This window comes from Rhinolophus ferrumequinum, chromosome 8 (genome assembly GCF_004115265.2).
Source record: "Rhinolophus ferrumequinum isolate MPI-CBG mRhiFer1 chromosome 8, mRhiFer1_v1.p, whole genome shotgun sequence".
Lineage (NCBI taxonomy): Eukaryota > Metazoa > Chordata > Mammalia > Chiroptera > Rhinolophidae > Rhinolophus > Rhinolophus ferrumequinum.
In genome coordinates, this window is record NC_046291.1 from 55688824 (window position 1) to 55706614 (window position 17791).

General features: G+C 34.8%; 1 protein-coding gene across 4 annotated transcripts in view; it reads left to right on the top strand.

Moving 5' to 3' along the window:
- Window positions 1–9279, top strand: part of STK39 (serine/threonine kinase 39) — a 276825-nt gene extending 267546 nt beyond the window's left edge. For all 4 annotated transcript variants that reach the window (XM_033112650.1, XM_033112649.1, XM_033112648.1 and 1 more), the window contains one exon: window positions 7728–9279. In XM_033112650.1, coding sequence (XP_032968541.1) covers window positions 7728–7802 — 75 coding nt within the window. In that variant the 3' untranslated portion in view covers window positions 7803–9279. The remainder of the gene's footprint in view (window positions 1–7727) is intronic.
- The last annotated feature ends 8512 nt before the right edge of the window (window positions 9280–17791 follow it).

Sequence of the window (17791 nt, forward strand, 5' to 3'; positions counted from 1 at the left end):
CCAAGCTCAGCACGAGGGTCAAACAACTCCAGATCACATTGTAGCTCCCACCAGGTGTCCCCAAGCTGGGCACAATTGGCAGCTGTTCTTGATCCACATCCTGTGCTTCTCCCAAGAGGCATGAGAACCAACACATTCAGTGATTGACTTCAGACCACACCTGAGCACCTCCAAACCAGTTCCACAAATGACACATCCAAAGGGCAGACTCAACTGGCACCTGAATCCAGCTTAAGCTACTCCCACTCTGTGGGGTCAGCCGCCATAAGACAGCTTGTCTGCTATAGTCATGGCCAGCCCTAACAGCTAGTCAGTCTGAAGAAAACTCCAGAAAAAGAACTAAACAAAATCGAGACAAGCAATCTACCAGATAGAGAATTCAAAAACACTGCTTATAAGGATTTCTTTAAGGAAAGGAAAAAAAAGATGAAAAATAGGGATAAGAAAATAGAGAAAAGAAAATATTCTTATTGACAAAGGTATACACTTAGTAAAAGCAATGGATCAACTAACTATAAAGCTAGTGTAAAGGTTAAAAGGCAAGAGTAGGAAGATCATGTGTAATTACAACAATATATTAAAGGATAAACAGAAGCACACACAAAAGTAAAAAATCATGACAAAAAAACATGGAGGGAGTAAAATTTATAGCGATTTTAGAATGTGTTTGAACTTACGTGAACAGCAATTTAAAATAGACTGCTACAAACATAGCTTGGTATATGTACATAGTAACCACAAATAACATATCTACAAGAGATATGCAAGAAATAAAGAGAAAAGAATCCAAACTACGCTATAGAAGGTTATCAACATACAAGAAAAAGAAAGCAAGAGAAAAAGAATGGAATAGAGAACTACAGAAACAATCAAAAAACAGTAAATAAAATGGCAATAACTACATACCTATAAATAATTAAATGTCAGTGGACTAAATAACCCAATCAAAAGACATAGGGTGGCTGAATGGATAAAAAACAACAAGCCTACACATACACTGCCTGCAAGAGACCCACTTCAGAGCAAAAGACACATACAGACTGAAAGTAAAGGGATAGAAAAAGGTATTTCGTGCAAATAGAAACCAAATAAAAGCTAGGGTAGCAATACTTATATCAGATAAAATAGATATTAAAACAAGGACTGTAACGAGACCAATAAGGGCATTGCATAATGATAAAGTGATCAATCCAACATAGTTGTAAACATCTAGTACCAACATAGGAGCACCTAAATACATAGAACAAATATTGACTGACATAAAGGGAGAGATTAACAGTTATAGTAGGGGACTTTAACAACCCATCAACATCATTGGGTAGGTCATCCAGACAGAAGATCAAAAAGGAAACAGTGGCTTTAAATGACACATTAGAGCTGCTGAACTTAATTTTAAAACATTTCACTCTAAAGCAGCAGAATATACCATCTTTCCAAGTGTGCATGGAACATTTTTCCAGGATATACCACATGTTAGGCCACAGAATGAGTCCAGGAAATTTAAGAAGATTGAAATCGTATCAAGCATCTGCTCTGATTACAGTGGTATGACACTAGAATACAGTTGCAAGAAGAATACTGAAAATCACATAAACATGGAGGCTAAATAACGTGCTACTAAACAATGAATAGGTTAACAATGAGATCAAGGAAGAAATCGAAAGATACCTTGAGACAAATGAAAATGAAAACACAATGACCCTGAATCTATGGGACACAGCCTAAGCAGTTCTAAGAGTGAAATTCATGGCAATACAGGCCTACCACAAGAAAAATCTCAAAGAAACAATCTAACCTTACACCTAATGGAACTACATAAAGAAGAACAAATAAAGCCCAGGGGGAGTAGAAGGAAGGAAAAAATAAAGATCAGTGTGGAAATCAATGAAATAATAGAATCTATAAAAAAAAATAGAAAACAATCAATGAAACCAAGACCTGGTTCTTTGAAAAATTGAGCAAAATTGATCAACCTTTATTTAGCCAGACTTATCAGAGTGGAAGAGAGAGCGCTCAAATAAATAAAATCAGCAATGTAAGAAGAGAAATGACAACCAACTACACAGAACTACAAGCTAATACTATGAACAATTAATTATATGCCAACAAATTGGAAAACCTAAAAGTAATGGATAAATTTCTAGAATCATATGATATGCCAAGGCTGGATCAGGAAGAAACAATAAATCTGAACAGACCAATAACAACTAACGAAATTGAATCAGTAATCAAAACACTCCAAACAAAATCCCTGGACTCAGGGGCTTCACGGGTACATTTTACCAAACATTCCAGTTAATACCTACTTATCCATCTCAAACTATTTCAAAAAAATTGAAAGAAGGGAAAGCTTCCAAACTCATTTTACAAGACCAGCATTACCCTCATACCAAAACAAGACAAATACACTAATCTATAGATATAGAGATAGAGATATATGTGACAATATCCCTGATGAACATAGATGCAGAAATCCTCAACGAGATATTAGCAAACTGAATTCAGCAATACATTAAAAAGATTATATACCACAGTGAAGTGGGATTTGTTCCCAGGATGCAAGGTGATCCAGTATCTACAAATTAATTAACAATAGAGGTCAATTAATGTGATACACCACATAAAGAAAATGAAGGATGAAAGATGAAAATCATATGATCATATCAATAGATACAGAAAAAGCATTTGACAAAATCCAACGTCCACTTATGATAAAAAACTCTCAGCAAACTGGGGATAGAGGGAACATATCTCAACTTAATAAAGGCCATGTATGACAAACCCACACCTAACATCATACTCAATGGTGAAAAGCTGAAGTCTTTTTCTCTAAGATCAAGAACAAGACGAAGATGTCCATTTTCCCCACTTTTATTCAACGTAGTAATAGAAATCCTAGTCACAGCAATCAGACCAAAAAAAAGGAGGCATCCAAATTGGTAAGAAGTAGTTATCATTATTTACAAATGACGTGATACTATATATAGAGAGAAACCTAAAGATTCTACCAAAAAACTATTAGAATAAAAGAATTCAGTAAGTAGCAGGATACAAAATTAATATTCAGAAATTGATTGCATTTTTATACATTAGTAACGAACTATCACAAAGAGAAATTAAGAAAACAATCCCACTTACAAATGCATCAAGAAGAATAAAACACCTAGGAATAAATTTAATCAAGGAAGTAAAGACCTGTACTCAGAAAACTATAAGATACTGAAGAAAAAAGTTGAAGAAGATACAAATAAATGGAAGGCTAAACCATGCTTATGGATGGGAAGAATTAACATTGTCAAATTGTCCATACTACTCAAAACAATCAACAGATTCAATGCAATCCCTATCAAAATACCAATGGCGTTTTTCACAGAAGTAGAACAAATATTAAATTTTATATGCAACCACAAAAGACCCCAAATATGCAAAACTATCTTGAGAAAGAATAAAGTTGGAGGTATCATGATACCTGATATCAAACTATACTACAAGGCTATTGTAATCAAAACAGCATAATGCTGGCATAAAAAAGACACAGAGATCAATGGAACAGAAAAGAGAGCCCAGAAATAAACACACACTGATATGGTCAATTAATCTATGACAAAGGCAAGAATACTCAATGAGGTAGACAGTCTCTTTAATAAATGGTGTTGAGAAAACTGGACAGATACATGCTAAAGAATGAAATTGGATCACTTTCTTATACCATATACAAGAATAAACTCAAAATGGATTAAAGACAAATAAAAGGCCCTAGAAGAATATATACACAGTGGACTATTTGACATTAATCTTAATATATATATATATATATATATATATATATATATATATATATATATATATTTTTGGATATGTCTCCTCAGGCAAAGGAAACAAAAGAAAAAAAATGAATGAAACACATCAAACTAGAGTTTTTGCACAGTGAAGGAAACCATAAAAAAATGAAAGGTCAACAAAACAAAAAGACAACCTATTGAATGGAAGAAGATATTCACTAATGATACATCCAATAAGTCGTTAATATCCAAAATATGTAAGGGACTCATACAACATAACACCAAGAAAAACAGACGGCCTGTTTAAAAAATGGGCAGAGGACCTGAATAGAAATTTCTCCAAAGAGGACATGCAGATGGCCAATAGACATGTAAAAAAATGCTCAACATCACTAATCATCAGAGAAATGCAAATCAAAACCATAATATCACCTCACAGCTGTCAGAATAGCTATCATCAATAAATCAACAAACAAGTATTGGCGAGGATGTGGAGAGAAGGGAAACCTCATGCACTGTTGGTGGGATTGCAAATTGGTGTAACCACTATGGAAAACAGTTTGAAGTTTCCTTAAAACATTAAATCTAAAACTACTGTATGACCCAGCAATCCCACTTCTGGGTATTTATATGAGGAAACCCAAAATACTAATTCGAGAAGATTTATGCACCCCAGTGTTCATTGCAGCATTATTTGCAATAGCCAAGATATAGAAGCAACCTAAATATCCATCGATAGACAAATAGATAAAGAAGATGTGATATATATAGAGAATAGAATATTATTCAGCTATAAAGAGGAATGAAATATTGCCATTTCTGACAACATGGATGGACCATGGATAGAGGGTCTTATGCTAACTGAAATATGTCAGAGAAAGACAAATACCATATGATTTCACTTATATGTGGAATCTAAAAAAATAAAATAAATGAACTAACAAAACAGAAACAAACTCATAAATACAGAGAACATAGATGGTTGCCAAATGGGAGGGGTATTGGGCAGACTGGTGAAAAAGGTGAAGGTGTTAAGAAGTACAAATTGCCAGTTATAAAAACAATCACAGAGAAATGAAGTACAGCATAGGGAATGTAATCAATAATATTTTTTGTAACTATGTGTGGTATCAGATGGGTACTAGATTTAACTGGGTAATCACTCTGTAAGTTATAAAATGCCTAATAATCACTATGATATATACCCAAAACTAGTAAAAATGTTGTATGTCAACTAACTGAAAATACTTTTTTTAAAAATATAAAAGAAGATCCAGTCAAAATGCAACGTAGAACAATGGATTTTAACATAACAGAGTATGAAAAGTTTGATGCTATAGTTTTAGATTCCACATTACCACTAGGCTTTAGGAAACTACCACTTGTCAAGTTTTAGTATAGTAACAAATAATATCCACAATTATCTGTAAAGTCTTAAAATACTCTTCCCTTTTTCAACTACATTATTTGTATCAGAGTGGATTTTCTTTATATACTTCAAGGCAAACAACATAAAAATACAGCTTGAATGTAAAGCAGTGCCAATCTTCTCAAATTTTTTTGTTTTGGTAAACGTTATTTTTCACGAAGATTTTATTTATATTAGCATGTAATGCGTTTATTTTATGTTTAATGAATTAGTAAGTGAATACTTTAGAAATTTCTCAGTTTTAATTTTCAAGATAGTATAATATAAGCTACTTAAACATTTCATATTTTAAATAGTATTTTAATAATAATACCTTAACTTAAAATCGGTTTAAAATATTAATTCTAAGACAAGTTAGTACAATAAATGCAACCCACATAAACATAAGCTTCTGAAGTCCTCTGTACTTTTTAAGACTGTTAAGGGATCCTGAGACCAAAAAGTTTGAGAAATGCTGCTTTAAATGTCTCTGGTCCTTTTTCTCTAGATTTCCGAGTCTTTTGCATATTAGTGTTTTGCAGGCTACACTGACAGCGACAAGGGGTTGGCCTTGGTTAAAGGAGAGCGAGCAAGGTGGAGGAAGGGCTGAGTGCCTGGACACAGAGCCAGACAACCCGGTCTGTGCCTCTGCCAGGAAACGGAACATTCCTGTGGAGCTGCAGGAGGCACTGGGATGGAGGGTGGGATAGGACTCCCCAGAGACTCCCTATACTATGTGCCCCAAATAACTACTGGTTTCATCACCCATTCTCATTGTAAAATCTCACTTCCATTACTCTTCACAAGAAGGATTTAATATTTTTCTTTATGTCTAGTGTGTTCAACCACGACTGGATACGTATTTTTTTTTAATTTCTAATAATTTTAACCTCCTCTATTCACCATACCAAACTCCTGATGTAGCTTTCAGATGCGCTGATGTGCTTCACACTTGCGAGTCTGACCTTTGTGTCACCACCAGCAGAATTTGGCCTTACATGTTTGTCAGTTGCCTATTATACAGATCGGCTCTGCCCCCATTCAGTGGGTTGAGTACACGACATGGTTAGCAATAGCTAAGCAGGCAGGAAAAAAATTTAGGGAGACTTATAAAGAAACAGTGATAGTGGAATGAGAAAATTGGTAGGGGAGGTGAATATTAGTTATCAGGATTACAAATCTATCATAAAATCTCTCAGCAGAAAACCCTTGTATGCCTATGATACTTTGTTAAAAATGATGAGGAAAGGAATGTTTTTGGTCTGCCCCTGGCAATGCAAACAATGAAAATTATACTTTACTGAATATCTTACCTGTCAAGTAAAAGGGGAGAAATCATTGGACAGGCACAAAGTAGGTTCTTTAAATGCTAACTAATGTTCCTACCCCTTAGGCTACTGATTTTCTTATGTAAGCATAACTACTTACGCTGAATGTTATTTTAAAGGTAATTATTTTAAAATATTCAAGTTATATGTTCTAATTAGCTGTTTAAAAGAAAACGCTGGGGTTGACAAAGGGCTCAGTTTATGGAGCAGTGCTAAGTGGGCTCATTGTGAGGATTGGAAAGGGCTTTTCCCCCCACGGGAAACTAATTATTTTGACAATAATTTAGCGAGAAGTAGGCCAAGACAAGGTTTGTATGGCCCTTTGGTAATTAGTTGCCTATTTTTTTTAGTAATTCATCAGATATTTTTCTCCATACTTGTGGTACTTGCATATAGAGTGAAGCAGCAGCTTAGAATGGTGGTCTGAGTTAGCGCGTGTGAAGGAGAGAGAGGGAGATGAGAAAGAAAATTAAAATAACTTATGAATTAGGATCACTGAGAGGTTTGATGGGCAATGGCTTCTTTCCAGTTCCTGTTGATTTTGAAGTAAAAAAAAATAATATTTGACACTGTAATTTGGGCCAATTTTTGGCAATAAATATGCCCTACATTATTACAAACAAAATTCTGTTATAGAAAAATATCTGTTATGGTACCTGTTCCTGTAAAAAAAATTACTGGTATTTAAATAACACTTATCTATGAGGAGCCATTCCAGTACTTTCTGACTTTTTTTCTTTCTTAGTTTTACAGAAGTAATTTTGCTAAAAACAAATTGCCCCGAGTGACCTGTTAGATCTCTTCTGTTTATTTTCATAATATTCTTTTAAAAAGTATTATTAAGGAGCTCTAATTTAAAAGCATATTTAAAAATCACTTTAGTGATTGAAACTTTGTATGTGGTTTCTTGGCAGTCATATGGGTCACTGGCAGTTCCAAAGCTGATAGCCTGGGTACGGTGGTATGTTAACGGAAAAAAGTCCCTTTTCCCCATTTTCTGTACTTGTTAGCATGTGATGATCAGATTTCTTACAGCAGTTAGCACCCAGTAGTCATTTAAGAGACTGATTCTTAGGATCTCTCCTGCAAGAGATGGGTCACATGTCCCCGTACTGACTGTGCCTTTGCTTGGATCTGCTATCACATGAACAAGTCTGTAAAAACCAGCAGAGACAAACCAATGCTGAAAATTTGTGTGCTTATTTTCAGGCTTCTGGCTGTGATGGGTCAGAGATTCCTGATGAAGTGAAGCTGATCGGGTTTGCTCAGTTGAGTGTCAGCTGATATTTTGTCCCTTGATGTCGCCCTAATCTGTCATGCCTCCCAACACACCACACTCCCCCTCAACTTTTCCCTCCCCACATCCTCCCACCCCCTCACTCCCAGTTCCCAGCAAAATCAGAAGATTGTGAAGAGGCCGGCTTCAACAAAATGGGATAAAAAGTAATTTTTTAAAACTTAACACTCGGAGTTCTGCTTTATTGTCTAGCAATCCACAGTATGAGAACAAACAAATGCCACAGCTGCACGAATGTTGCTAATTTTTCCAAAAGCTGTTTAATATTCTTAGCAATTAATTCGGATATATCTCTTAAGTGAAAAGAATCTGAAATACACTCAGGTGGTCCTATTTATTGGCAACAAAAGGAATTTTTTCTATCAGAAGCTATTTCTTCTTTCATTGTTGTTCTTTCTGTTATATTTTAACTGTACATCTGATAATGCTGCCTCTCTTATGTTGTATTTAGAAATTAATATACTTATAAAGTTAAGATTTATTAGCCAAACTTGAATTCTAGTTTTAAAACTGACTGTGAATTTTATTTTTCATATATTTATGCATTACACACCTTGGCTACGAGAAGAAAAGTTTTTGATTATATGCTTCTTGCAGTTAATCTCTTGTTATTTAAACAAAAAGTTTCAGGTCTATCTTTGGAGTATTTATAACTTCTGACTTTTGAAATGACTGAATTAGGAACTAGGATGCTTATTCTTTTGGTTTGTTTGCCTAAAAACCAATCCACAATCTGATTGTCTCTTGGGAGAGGGAGGTGCCTTGGAAACTTTCATATTAAGAATGTGCCTGAGGCTGCTTTACTCTGGAATAGTCTCAGATCTAAAACTTCCTCTACATAAAGTGGTATTTGTAAGTTTTGCTTCATTGGAACATTTAGAATGCTATATAAAATGTTGCCATTCTATTAGATTGCTAGTTATATACCCATCTCTGATTTGACTTCTCCTTAAATGGTAGGATTTGTTGTCCCAAAGGTGATAAACTTGAAAATACCAGAATCTGAGTTTTACTTGAAATTCTGCAGAATACCCAGATGGAGTGAAAAATAATAGAAAGGGTTTTGTGCAATGAATAAAAGGTAAAACGCTGTTAAGTTTCAAGAATAAATACTTTCAACTCAAGTAGCCCTCTTCCCGACTATATATTACGAAATAGGAACCCTTAGGATTTTCAAAATTGGAATCTAAAATTTCAGGGAGATGGGCTCCCAGGATGGTACCATTCGCTCTTTCCTTGCTAACCCTAGATATGGCAGCTCTTTAATGTACTTTAAAAAGCAAATATATATATTACTAAGGAAGACAAAGTTATTTATAATTGCCTTGTCATAATTCTTAAGGTGTTCTAGAGCCATTTGCATAAAATTTAATGTAATTTCATTCCATTCTATTGTTTACACAACGATTACTCAAAGATGACTGCAAAGGTAAAAGGAAAATAAAAGTGTATTGCACAAAGAAATTGTGTCACATTGTTTTGTCCCTCCTTTACGTATTATCTGCATTGCTATAGTGATATTTATCACTTTCATAAAAATGCCTTGTAAGAATTAACTGAGAAAAGTGTTCTAGAGAAAGAATAAGGCACCCGACCAGTTACACAGAGAATCAATTTTGACAAGTAACTTGAATTAGCTTGAGGAAAAAATGAAAGAAATATTCACACGTCACACAGACAGTCTTTGAATGAAAACCATAAGGCTCAGGAGGGGTCCAGGATGTAGGAAGACCCCGAATTCACCTCCTCCCATGAACACATCAGATCTACACCTACAGACAGAGCAGTTCCCCCTTCTTACAGCACATATCTGCTTCAGGTGCCCCCAGGACTCCCCATAGGCCAACTTGATGCCAACTACAGCTCCAACCATCCTGGCAAGGCAGCCCTGACACAGCTTTCACCTGGTGCTCTCCCTCTCCATCCCCCCCCCCACACACACACACACACAGCCTGTTCCATCTACTGCTCCAGGCCCTGGCATGACTTGCTCCTGGACTTTCTGTAACCAAAGCCCACTCTAGTTCTAGCTCCAATTTGCCTGCCAAGGATGCCCTAAATTGCCTTTCCCCCAGGTTTCCCTGCAGCCCATGCCCACTCCAGCTGCAACTCCAGCTGGCCAGACTGAGATATATGGAACACCCAATCTACAAATGGGAAACTCCTACACAAGGCCACTCCTTCAAAACCTGGAGATGTGGTTGTTTCACCCTATTCATAGAAACAAACACAGAGATAACAGCCAAAATGAGGAAGTAGAGAAATATTTCCTAATTCAAAGACTAGGACAAAACCTCAGAAAAAGAACTAAATGAATCAGACAAAAGCAATCTACCAGATAGAGTTCAAAACAGTGATTATAAAGATGCTCGGTCAACTCAGGAGAAGACTAGATGGACTCAGTGAGAACTTGAACAAATTGATAGAAAATATAAAAAAAGAACCCATCAGAACTGAAGAATACAATAACTTAAAAACACCCTAGAGAGGATCAACAGATTAGATGATGCTCAAGAACAAGTCAGCGAGCTGGAAGACATGGTAGTGGAAATCACCCAATCGGAACAGCAAAAAGAAAAAAGAATTTTAAGAAATGAGGATAGTTTAAGCAACCTCTGGGACAACATCAAGCATACCATCATTTGCATCATAGAAAGAGAAGAGAGAGAAATAGACATAAAACCTATTTCAAGAAATAATGTCTGTAACTACCCTAACCTGGTGAAGGAAACAGACATCCCAGTACAGGAAGCACAGAGTCCCAAACACAATGAATCCAAAGAGGTCCACACAAGAAACAGCATAATTAAAATGCCAAAAGTTAAAGATAAAAAGAGAATCTGAAAAGAAGCAAGACAAAAGCAGCTAGTTATATACAAGGGGTCCTCAGTGACACTTTCAGCTGATTTTTCAGCAGAAACTTCATAGGACAGAAGGAATGACACAATATATTCAAAGTGATGAAAGGGAAACTAGTAACCAAGAACACTCTACCCAGCAAGTTTATCATTCAGAATTGAAGAAGAGAGTTTTCCAGACAAGCAACTGTAAAGGAATTCATCCCCACTAAACCAGCACTACAAGAAATGTTAAATAAATAGATTTATTTAAAAAGGCCAAAACTAACAATAAGAAAATATATGAAAGAAAAACATCTCACTGAGAAAGGCAAACATTTCTTAAAAGTAGTGGATCACACAATTATAAAGCTAGTATGAAAGTTAAAGGACAAAAGTAGTATGATCATGTGTAAGTAGAGTAATAGATTAAAGGATATAAACCCTTTACAAGGGTAAAATATAAATGTAAAATATAATATTAAAATGTAAAATATAACACAAAATGTAAAATATAATATTAAAAAAACAAATGGGGGTTGAGTAAAAATGTAGTGCTTTTAAAATGTGTTCCAACTTAAGCAACCATCAACTTAAAATAAACTGCTAGAAACATAACGTTATATATCTCATAGTCATGTACAGCACGACTATATAAAAAACCTATAATAGATATACAAAAAAATAAAGAAAAAGGAACCCAAACCATCACTAAAAAAAGCATTCAACATACAAGAGAAGAGAGCAAAGAAGAAGAAAGAACAGAGAACTACAAAAAAAGAAAGAAAACAATAAAATGGCAATGTGTATTAATCATCTATCCATATTACTTTAAATGTAAATGGACTAAATGCTCCAGTCAAAACACATAGGGAGGCTGATGGATAAAAGAAGTTCCATACATATACTGCCTACAAGAGATTCATTTCAGAACAAGACACAAAAAGAATGACAATGAAGGCATGGAAAAGTATTTTTTATGTAAATGGAAACAAAGCTGAGGTAGCAATACTTATATTACACAATAGACTATACCAAGAGACATAGAAGAGCATTTCATAATCATATAAATATGATTCAAATAAGAGGATATATCACTTGTAAACATGTACACATCCAACATAGGAGAACCTAAATACATAAAGCAAATATATAGCATATAATGGGAGAGGTCGACAGTAATACAATAAGAGTAGGGACTGTAACACCCCACTGACATCAATAGAACATCCTTACAGAAAATCAACAAGAAAAGAGTGACCATAAATGATACTGTTTTTAGTCTAAATGGATTTGATATTTATTGAACACTATACCCCAAAACAGCAGAATATACATTCTTTTCAAGTGCATATGGAACTTCCAGGATAGACCACTTATTAGACTACAAAAAAGTCTCAGTAAATTTAAGAAGATAAAAATTACATCAAGCATCATCTCTGATCACAATGGCATGAAACTAGAAATCAATTACAAAAAATAAATGGAAAAAAATATCCCACAAACACATGGAGGCTAAACAACATGTTACTAAACAACCAATGAATTAATGAAGAAATGAAAAATATCCTGAGTCAAATGAAAATGGAAACACAATCATCCAAAACCTTTGGGAAACAACAAAAGCAGTTCTAAGAGGGAAATCCATAGCAATACAAACCCACTTCAAGAAACAAAAAGAATCTCAACAATCCAACTTTACACCTAAAAGAACTAGGAAAAGAAGAACAGGCAAAGCCCTAAGTGAGTAGAAAGAATGAAATAAAGATCAGAGAGAAAATAAATGAAATAGAGACTCAAAAGTTAAATGAAACTAAAAGCTGATGCTTTGAAAGGATAAATGAAACAGATGACCCTTTAGCCAGATTCAACAAGAAAAAAAGAGAGGGCCCAAGAAAATAGGAAAGTAAAAAGAAGTATAAATGGACACCACACAAATACAAAGGATTATAATAGAACATATAAACAAACAATAAATTGGATAACCTAGAAGAAATGGATAAATTCTTAGAGAAATTGTCTTCTAAGACTGAATCAGGAAGAAACAAAATCTGAACAGACTGATAACTACTATCAAAATCAAATCAGTAATTAAAAAGTCCCAATAAGCCAAAGTCCAAGACCAAATTGCTTTATAGGTGAAATCTACCAAAAATTCACAGAAAAATTAATACCCATCCTTCTGAAACTATTCCAAAAAAGTTCAAGAAGAGGGATAGCACTCAACTCATTCTATGAGGCTTGTATTACCCCGATATCAAAACCAGACAAAAACACTACAGAAAAAGAAAATTACACGCTAATATCCATGATGAACATAAATGCAAAAATCCTCAACAAAATATAAACAAACCATATTCAGCAATACATTAAAAAGATATACACCATGATCAAGTGATATTTATTCCAGGGATGCAAGGATGGTTCGATATCTGCAAATCAATTAACATGATATACCACATAAACAAAACGATAAAAATCATATGATTTTATCAATAGATGCAGAAAAAGCATTTGACAAAATTCAATGTACATTTATGATAAAAACTCAACAAAGTAAGTGAAGAGTAAACATATGTCAACATAATAAAGGCGATATATGACAAACTAACGGCTAACATCCTACTCAATGGTGAAAAGCTGAAAGCTTTCTCTCTAAGATGAAGAACAAGACAAGGATGCCCACCCTCAGCATTCTTAATGAACATAGTATTGGAAGTCCTAGCCACAGCATTAGACAAGAAATAATAGGCATCCAAATTGGAAAGGAGGAAGTAAAGCTGTCACTCTTTGGAAATGACATGATACTATATGTAAAAAAATCCTAAGTATCCCACATAAAACTATCAGAATAAATGAATTCAATAAAGTTGGAGGATACAAAATTAATATTCAGAAATCAGCTGCATGTTTTATACAATAACGAACTTCAGAGGGAGAAATTAAGAAAACAATCCCATTTACAATTGCATCAAAAAGAATAAAATATCCAGGATTAAATTTTACCAAGGAGGTTAAAAACCTGTACTCTGGAAACTATAAGACACTGATGAAAGAAATTGAAGAAAATACAAATAAAAAGGATATATCATGATGCTCCTGGATTGAAAGAATATTAAAACTTACATATTACCCAAGGTACTCTGCAGATTGAATGCGATGCCTATCATATGTTTTCACAGAACTAGAATAATCCTAAAATTTATATGGAACCACAAAGACCCCAAATAACCAAAACAAATGAGATAGAACAACAAAGCTGGAGGTATCATACTCCCTGATTCAAACTATATTAAAAAGTTATAGTAATCAAAACAGTATGGTATTGGCATAAAAACAGACACATAAATCAGTGGAATAGAGTGCCCAGGGTGGCCCAGATGGCTCAGTTGGTTAGACCGTGAGCTCTTAACAACATGGTTGCCTGTTCAATTCCCACATGGGATGGTGGGTTATGCCCCCTGCAAATAAGATTGAAAACGAGTGACTGGACTTGGAGTTGAGCTGCACCCTCCTCAACCAGATAGAAGGACAACGACTTGGAGCGGATGGGTGCTGGAGAAAGACACTGTTGCCCAATATTCCCCAGTAAAAAATTAAAAAAAAAAAAAGAATAGAGAGCCTGGGAATAGATCCATGCCTATATGGTCATTTAATCTATGACAAAGGAAGCAAGAATTTACATTGGGGTAAAGGCAATCTATTTAATAAATGGCTCTGGGAAAACTGGACAGATACATGAAAAAAATTGATCTAGATTGCTTTCTTACATCATTCACAAAAATAAACTCAAAAATGGATTAAAGACTTAAATGTCAGACCCGCTCATAAAAAATCATAAAATGCCTAGAAGATAAGATAGGCAATGGACATTTTCACATCATTCTTTAGTAATACATTTTTTTTTTTTTGTATATGTCTCCTTGGGCAAAGACAACAGTAGCAAAAAATAAACAAATGGGACTAAAACTAAAAAGCTTTTGCACAGAGAAGGAAACCATGTGCAAAACGAAAAGGCAGCCTACTGGATGGAAGAAGATATTTGCAAATGATATATCTGATAAGGGTGAAACTCCAGAAATACATAAAGAACTCATACAACTCAACCCCAAAAACAAATAATCCCATTAAAAAATGAGCAGAGGATCTGAATAGACATTTCACCAAAGAGGACATACAGATGGCCAATAGACATATGAAAAGATGCTCAACGTCACTAATCATTAGGGAAGCGCAAATCATATCCACAATGTGGTATCACCTCACACCTGTCAGAATGGCTATTATCAAAAAATCAACAAAGAATACATGTTGGTAAGGATGTGGAGCAAAGAGAACGGCTGCTCCCTTGGTGTTGTAAACTGGTGCAGCCACTATGGAGAACAGTATGGAGGTTCCTCAAAATATTAAAAATATGACCATATTTTTAATGACTACCAAATGACCCAGCAATTCCATTACTGGGTATTTATCCAAAGAAAACAAACACTAATTTGAAAAGATATATGCACTCCTCTGTTCATTACAGCATTGTTTACAATAGTCAATATATGGGTACAACCTAAGTGTTCACCAGTAGATGAATGGATAAAGAAGTAGAATATATACACAGTGGAATATTACTGTGCATAAAAATAATGAAATCTTGCCATTTGCGACTACATGGGTGGACCTAGAGAATATTACGTTAAGTGAAATAAGTTGGACAGAGGTAGACAAATACCATGATTTCACTTTTATGTGGAATCTTAAAAAACAATACAAAGGTACAAAATGAAACAAATAAACTCACAGATACAGAGAACAAACTGATGGTTGCCAGAGGGGAAGTGCTGTAAAAGTGGTAGGGGGTTAAGACGTATAAACTTCTGGTTATAAACTGTCATTGGGTTGTAAAGTAAAGCATAGAGAACATAGTAATATAGTTAAGTACGGTGACAAATGCTTACTAGACTTATTGTGGTGATCACTTTGTAAGGTATATAAATGTTGAATCATTATGTTATATACCTAAAACTAATATGTCAACTATAATTTAAAATAAATTAAAAAAAAAAAACCCACAGGGATGCAGGGGAGAAAATTTTCTTCCAAGTGCTTCAGTTTTGTGTTGTGGGTGCTGAGGCTTGGGGTGGCTAAGAGATTTGTCCAGGACTTCACAGAGCTACCTGCAGAGTTAGATTTCCAGGACCCCAGTTTCCTGACATCCAGAGCATGTTTTTAACGCTCTTCTATGTAACTTGTGGGCGGAAACGTTTGGAGGAAACACCCTCATCTTCTCCTCAAGAGGGTAAAATCACCTGAATAACTGGAGAACCCAACATATTACTAAATATCATTTAATATCTGTAATTTACACCCATATTCCCCTATTTTTTCTAATGGTGGTTGAGTTTATATACATTCATATAATAGGAAAAAGATTTAAAATTTCATAAAGAAATTAGGAGGAGAAGACAAGAATTGGTTAACCAGATCAATGTAAGGGTAAATAAAGTTAGTACAAAGAAATGAACCATACGTCCTGCATTTGCTGGAGGAGGGCACAGATTTGGATTAGAGTTTCCCAACAGAAGCGAAAAGGAATATCTGATCAGATATAGCCTACTCTAACAGTTTTTTTTTCCCCAATTAGGAGAAAAAAACGATTTTTCCCGGTACTAAAGCCTAAAATGAAATTCTTCTAGGAAGTTGGAGTTATAGAAACTTAGAAACTCTCAAAACATTCACACAATACATGCATAGTAGTTTTGAACACTTTCCTTTTCTAATACTTTCAGTGGAGGCCTGGGGTAGGTTACATGATAGGAAATGCCAGTCAGCGAGGAGCTGATCGAATGATCCAAGCAGTTACTCTCATTTGTGGTCTAAAAAGATATGATAATCAGAGTTAAAGTTGGAAGGAATAAGTGGACTATAAATTCTTTAGTTAATCCTCTATGACTATTTCTCTTAACCAAGCTGCTGATTAAAACTGGCTGTAGCAATGCAATCCTGTGGTTCTGTTCACTAGCAAGGATCTAAAATTCACTAAACACGTATCTTTGGTACTATATAGTGGGACAGATTCATATGCTTTGACAAACAGGAAGGTGCAGAACCTTTTAGTAAAATCAAGGCACCCACGTCTCATACCTAAATACAAGCAAAAACTGTTCTACATCTGTTGGGCCTCTCCTGTGGTCAACGATGTAAAAAGAAAGGAAGTTCCCTTTTATCTCATTTTAACAAAATGGTTAAATTTTGTCAAAATGAACAAAATTCTTATATGAACAAAATGGTTTTCTGTATTTAACACAACTTTTAGAAAATGCCTATAAATCCTATGTGATGAAAATTTCTTAATTAAAAAATTATCCCTGTAAAGTTCCCCATATGATATATATCATGTACTGGTAAATATGTTACGTGACCACCTCATCTTATGTCTGAGTAGGGTGAAGTAGTAATCTTTAGGGGAGAGCCGAGAATTCCCTCACATAATTGTAGTCCCATGTACAATGATCTTAGCATGGGAAAATTTTACATCAAAATTTTCAATTACTCATTTCAATAGCACACCTATGATCTGTTTAGTGTTAAGCAATATAACTTCCTGGTGAACTTCCAAGTTAAAATTAGTAAGCAGAAGCTACCATTAAGTGATTAAAGAGATGGTGAATATGAGCTGATTAGCAACGGAGGGCTTCTGTCAAAAATTAGGATTTGCATTCAATAGTAAATGATCTTAGGTCTTTTTTCTTTTTTGGTGTGAGGGGGTGGTCTTTTTTCTTGCAAGTATATTTGATGAGAGAAGCTGTTGCTTAGTGAAGCCCATTTAGTTTGATAATGAAATCATATGACCAGTTTAAAATGTTTATCCATTCCTTATAACTGAGATCATCCTTCTAGCTCATGCAAAAGAACGTTATATGATTACAAATCAACTTAAAGGGAACTTAAATATACCCCGGTTTTTCTGCTGCACACTTTTTTTGTCAAATCTGTTAGGAAATTCTAGCTAACAACTCTAACTGTCATGGAGATATTAAGGGGCAGACTGAGTATAAGTGGTGTGCTAGGGTGGGAGGTGCTAGAACATTCCCTCAGGGCCAGAATGACCCAACCTAGAACTATGTAATGCTTTCTAGGGTTCTAAG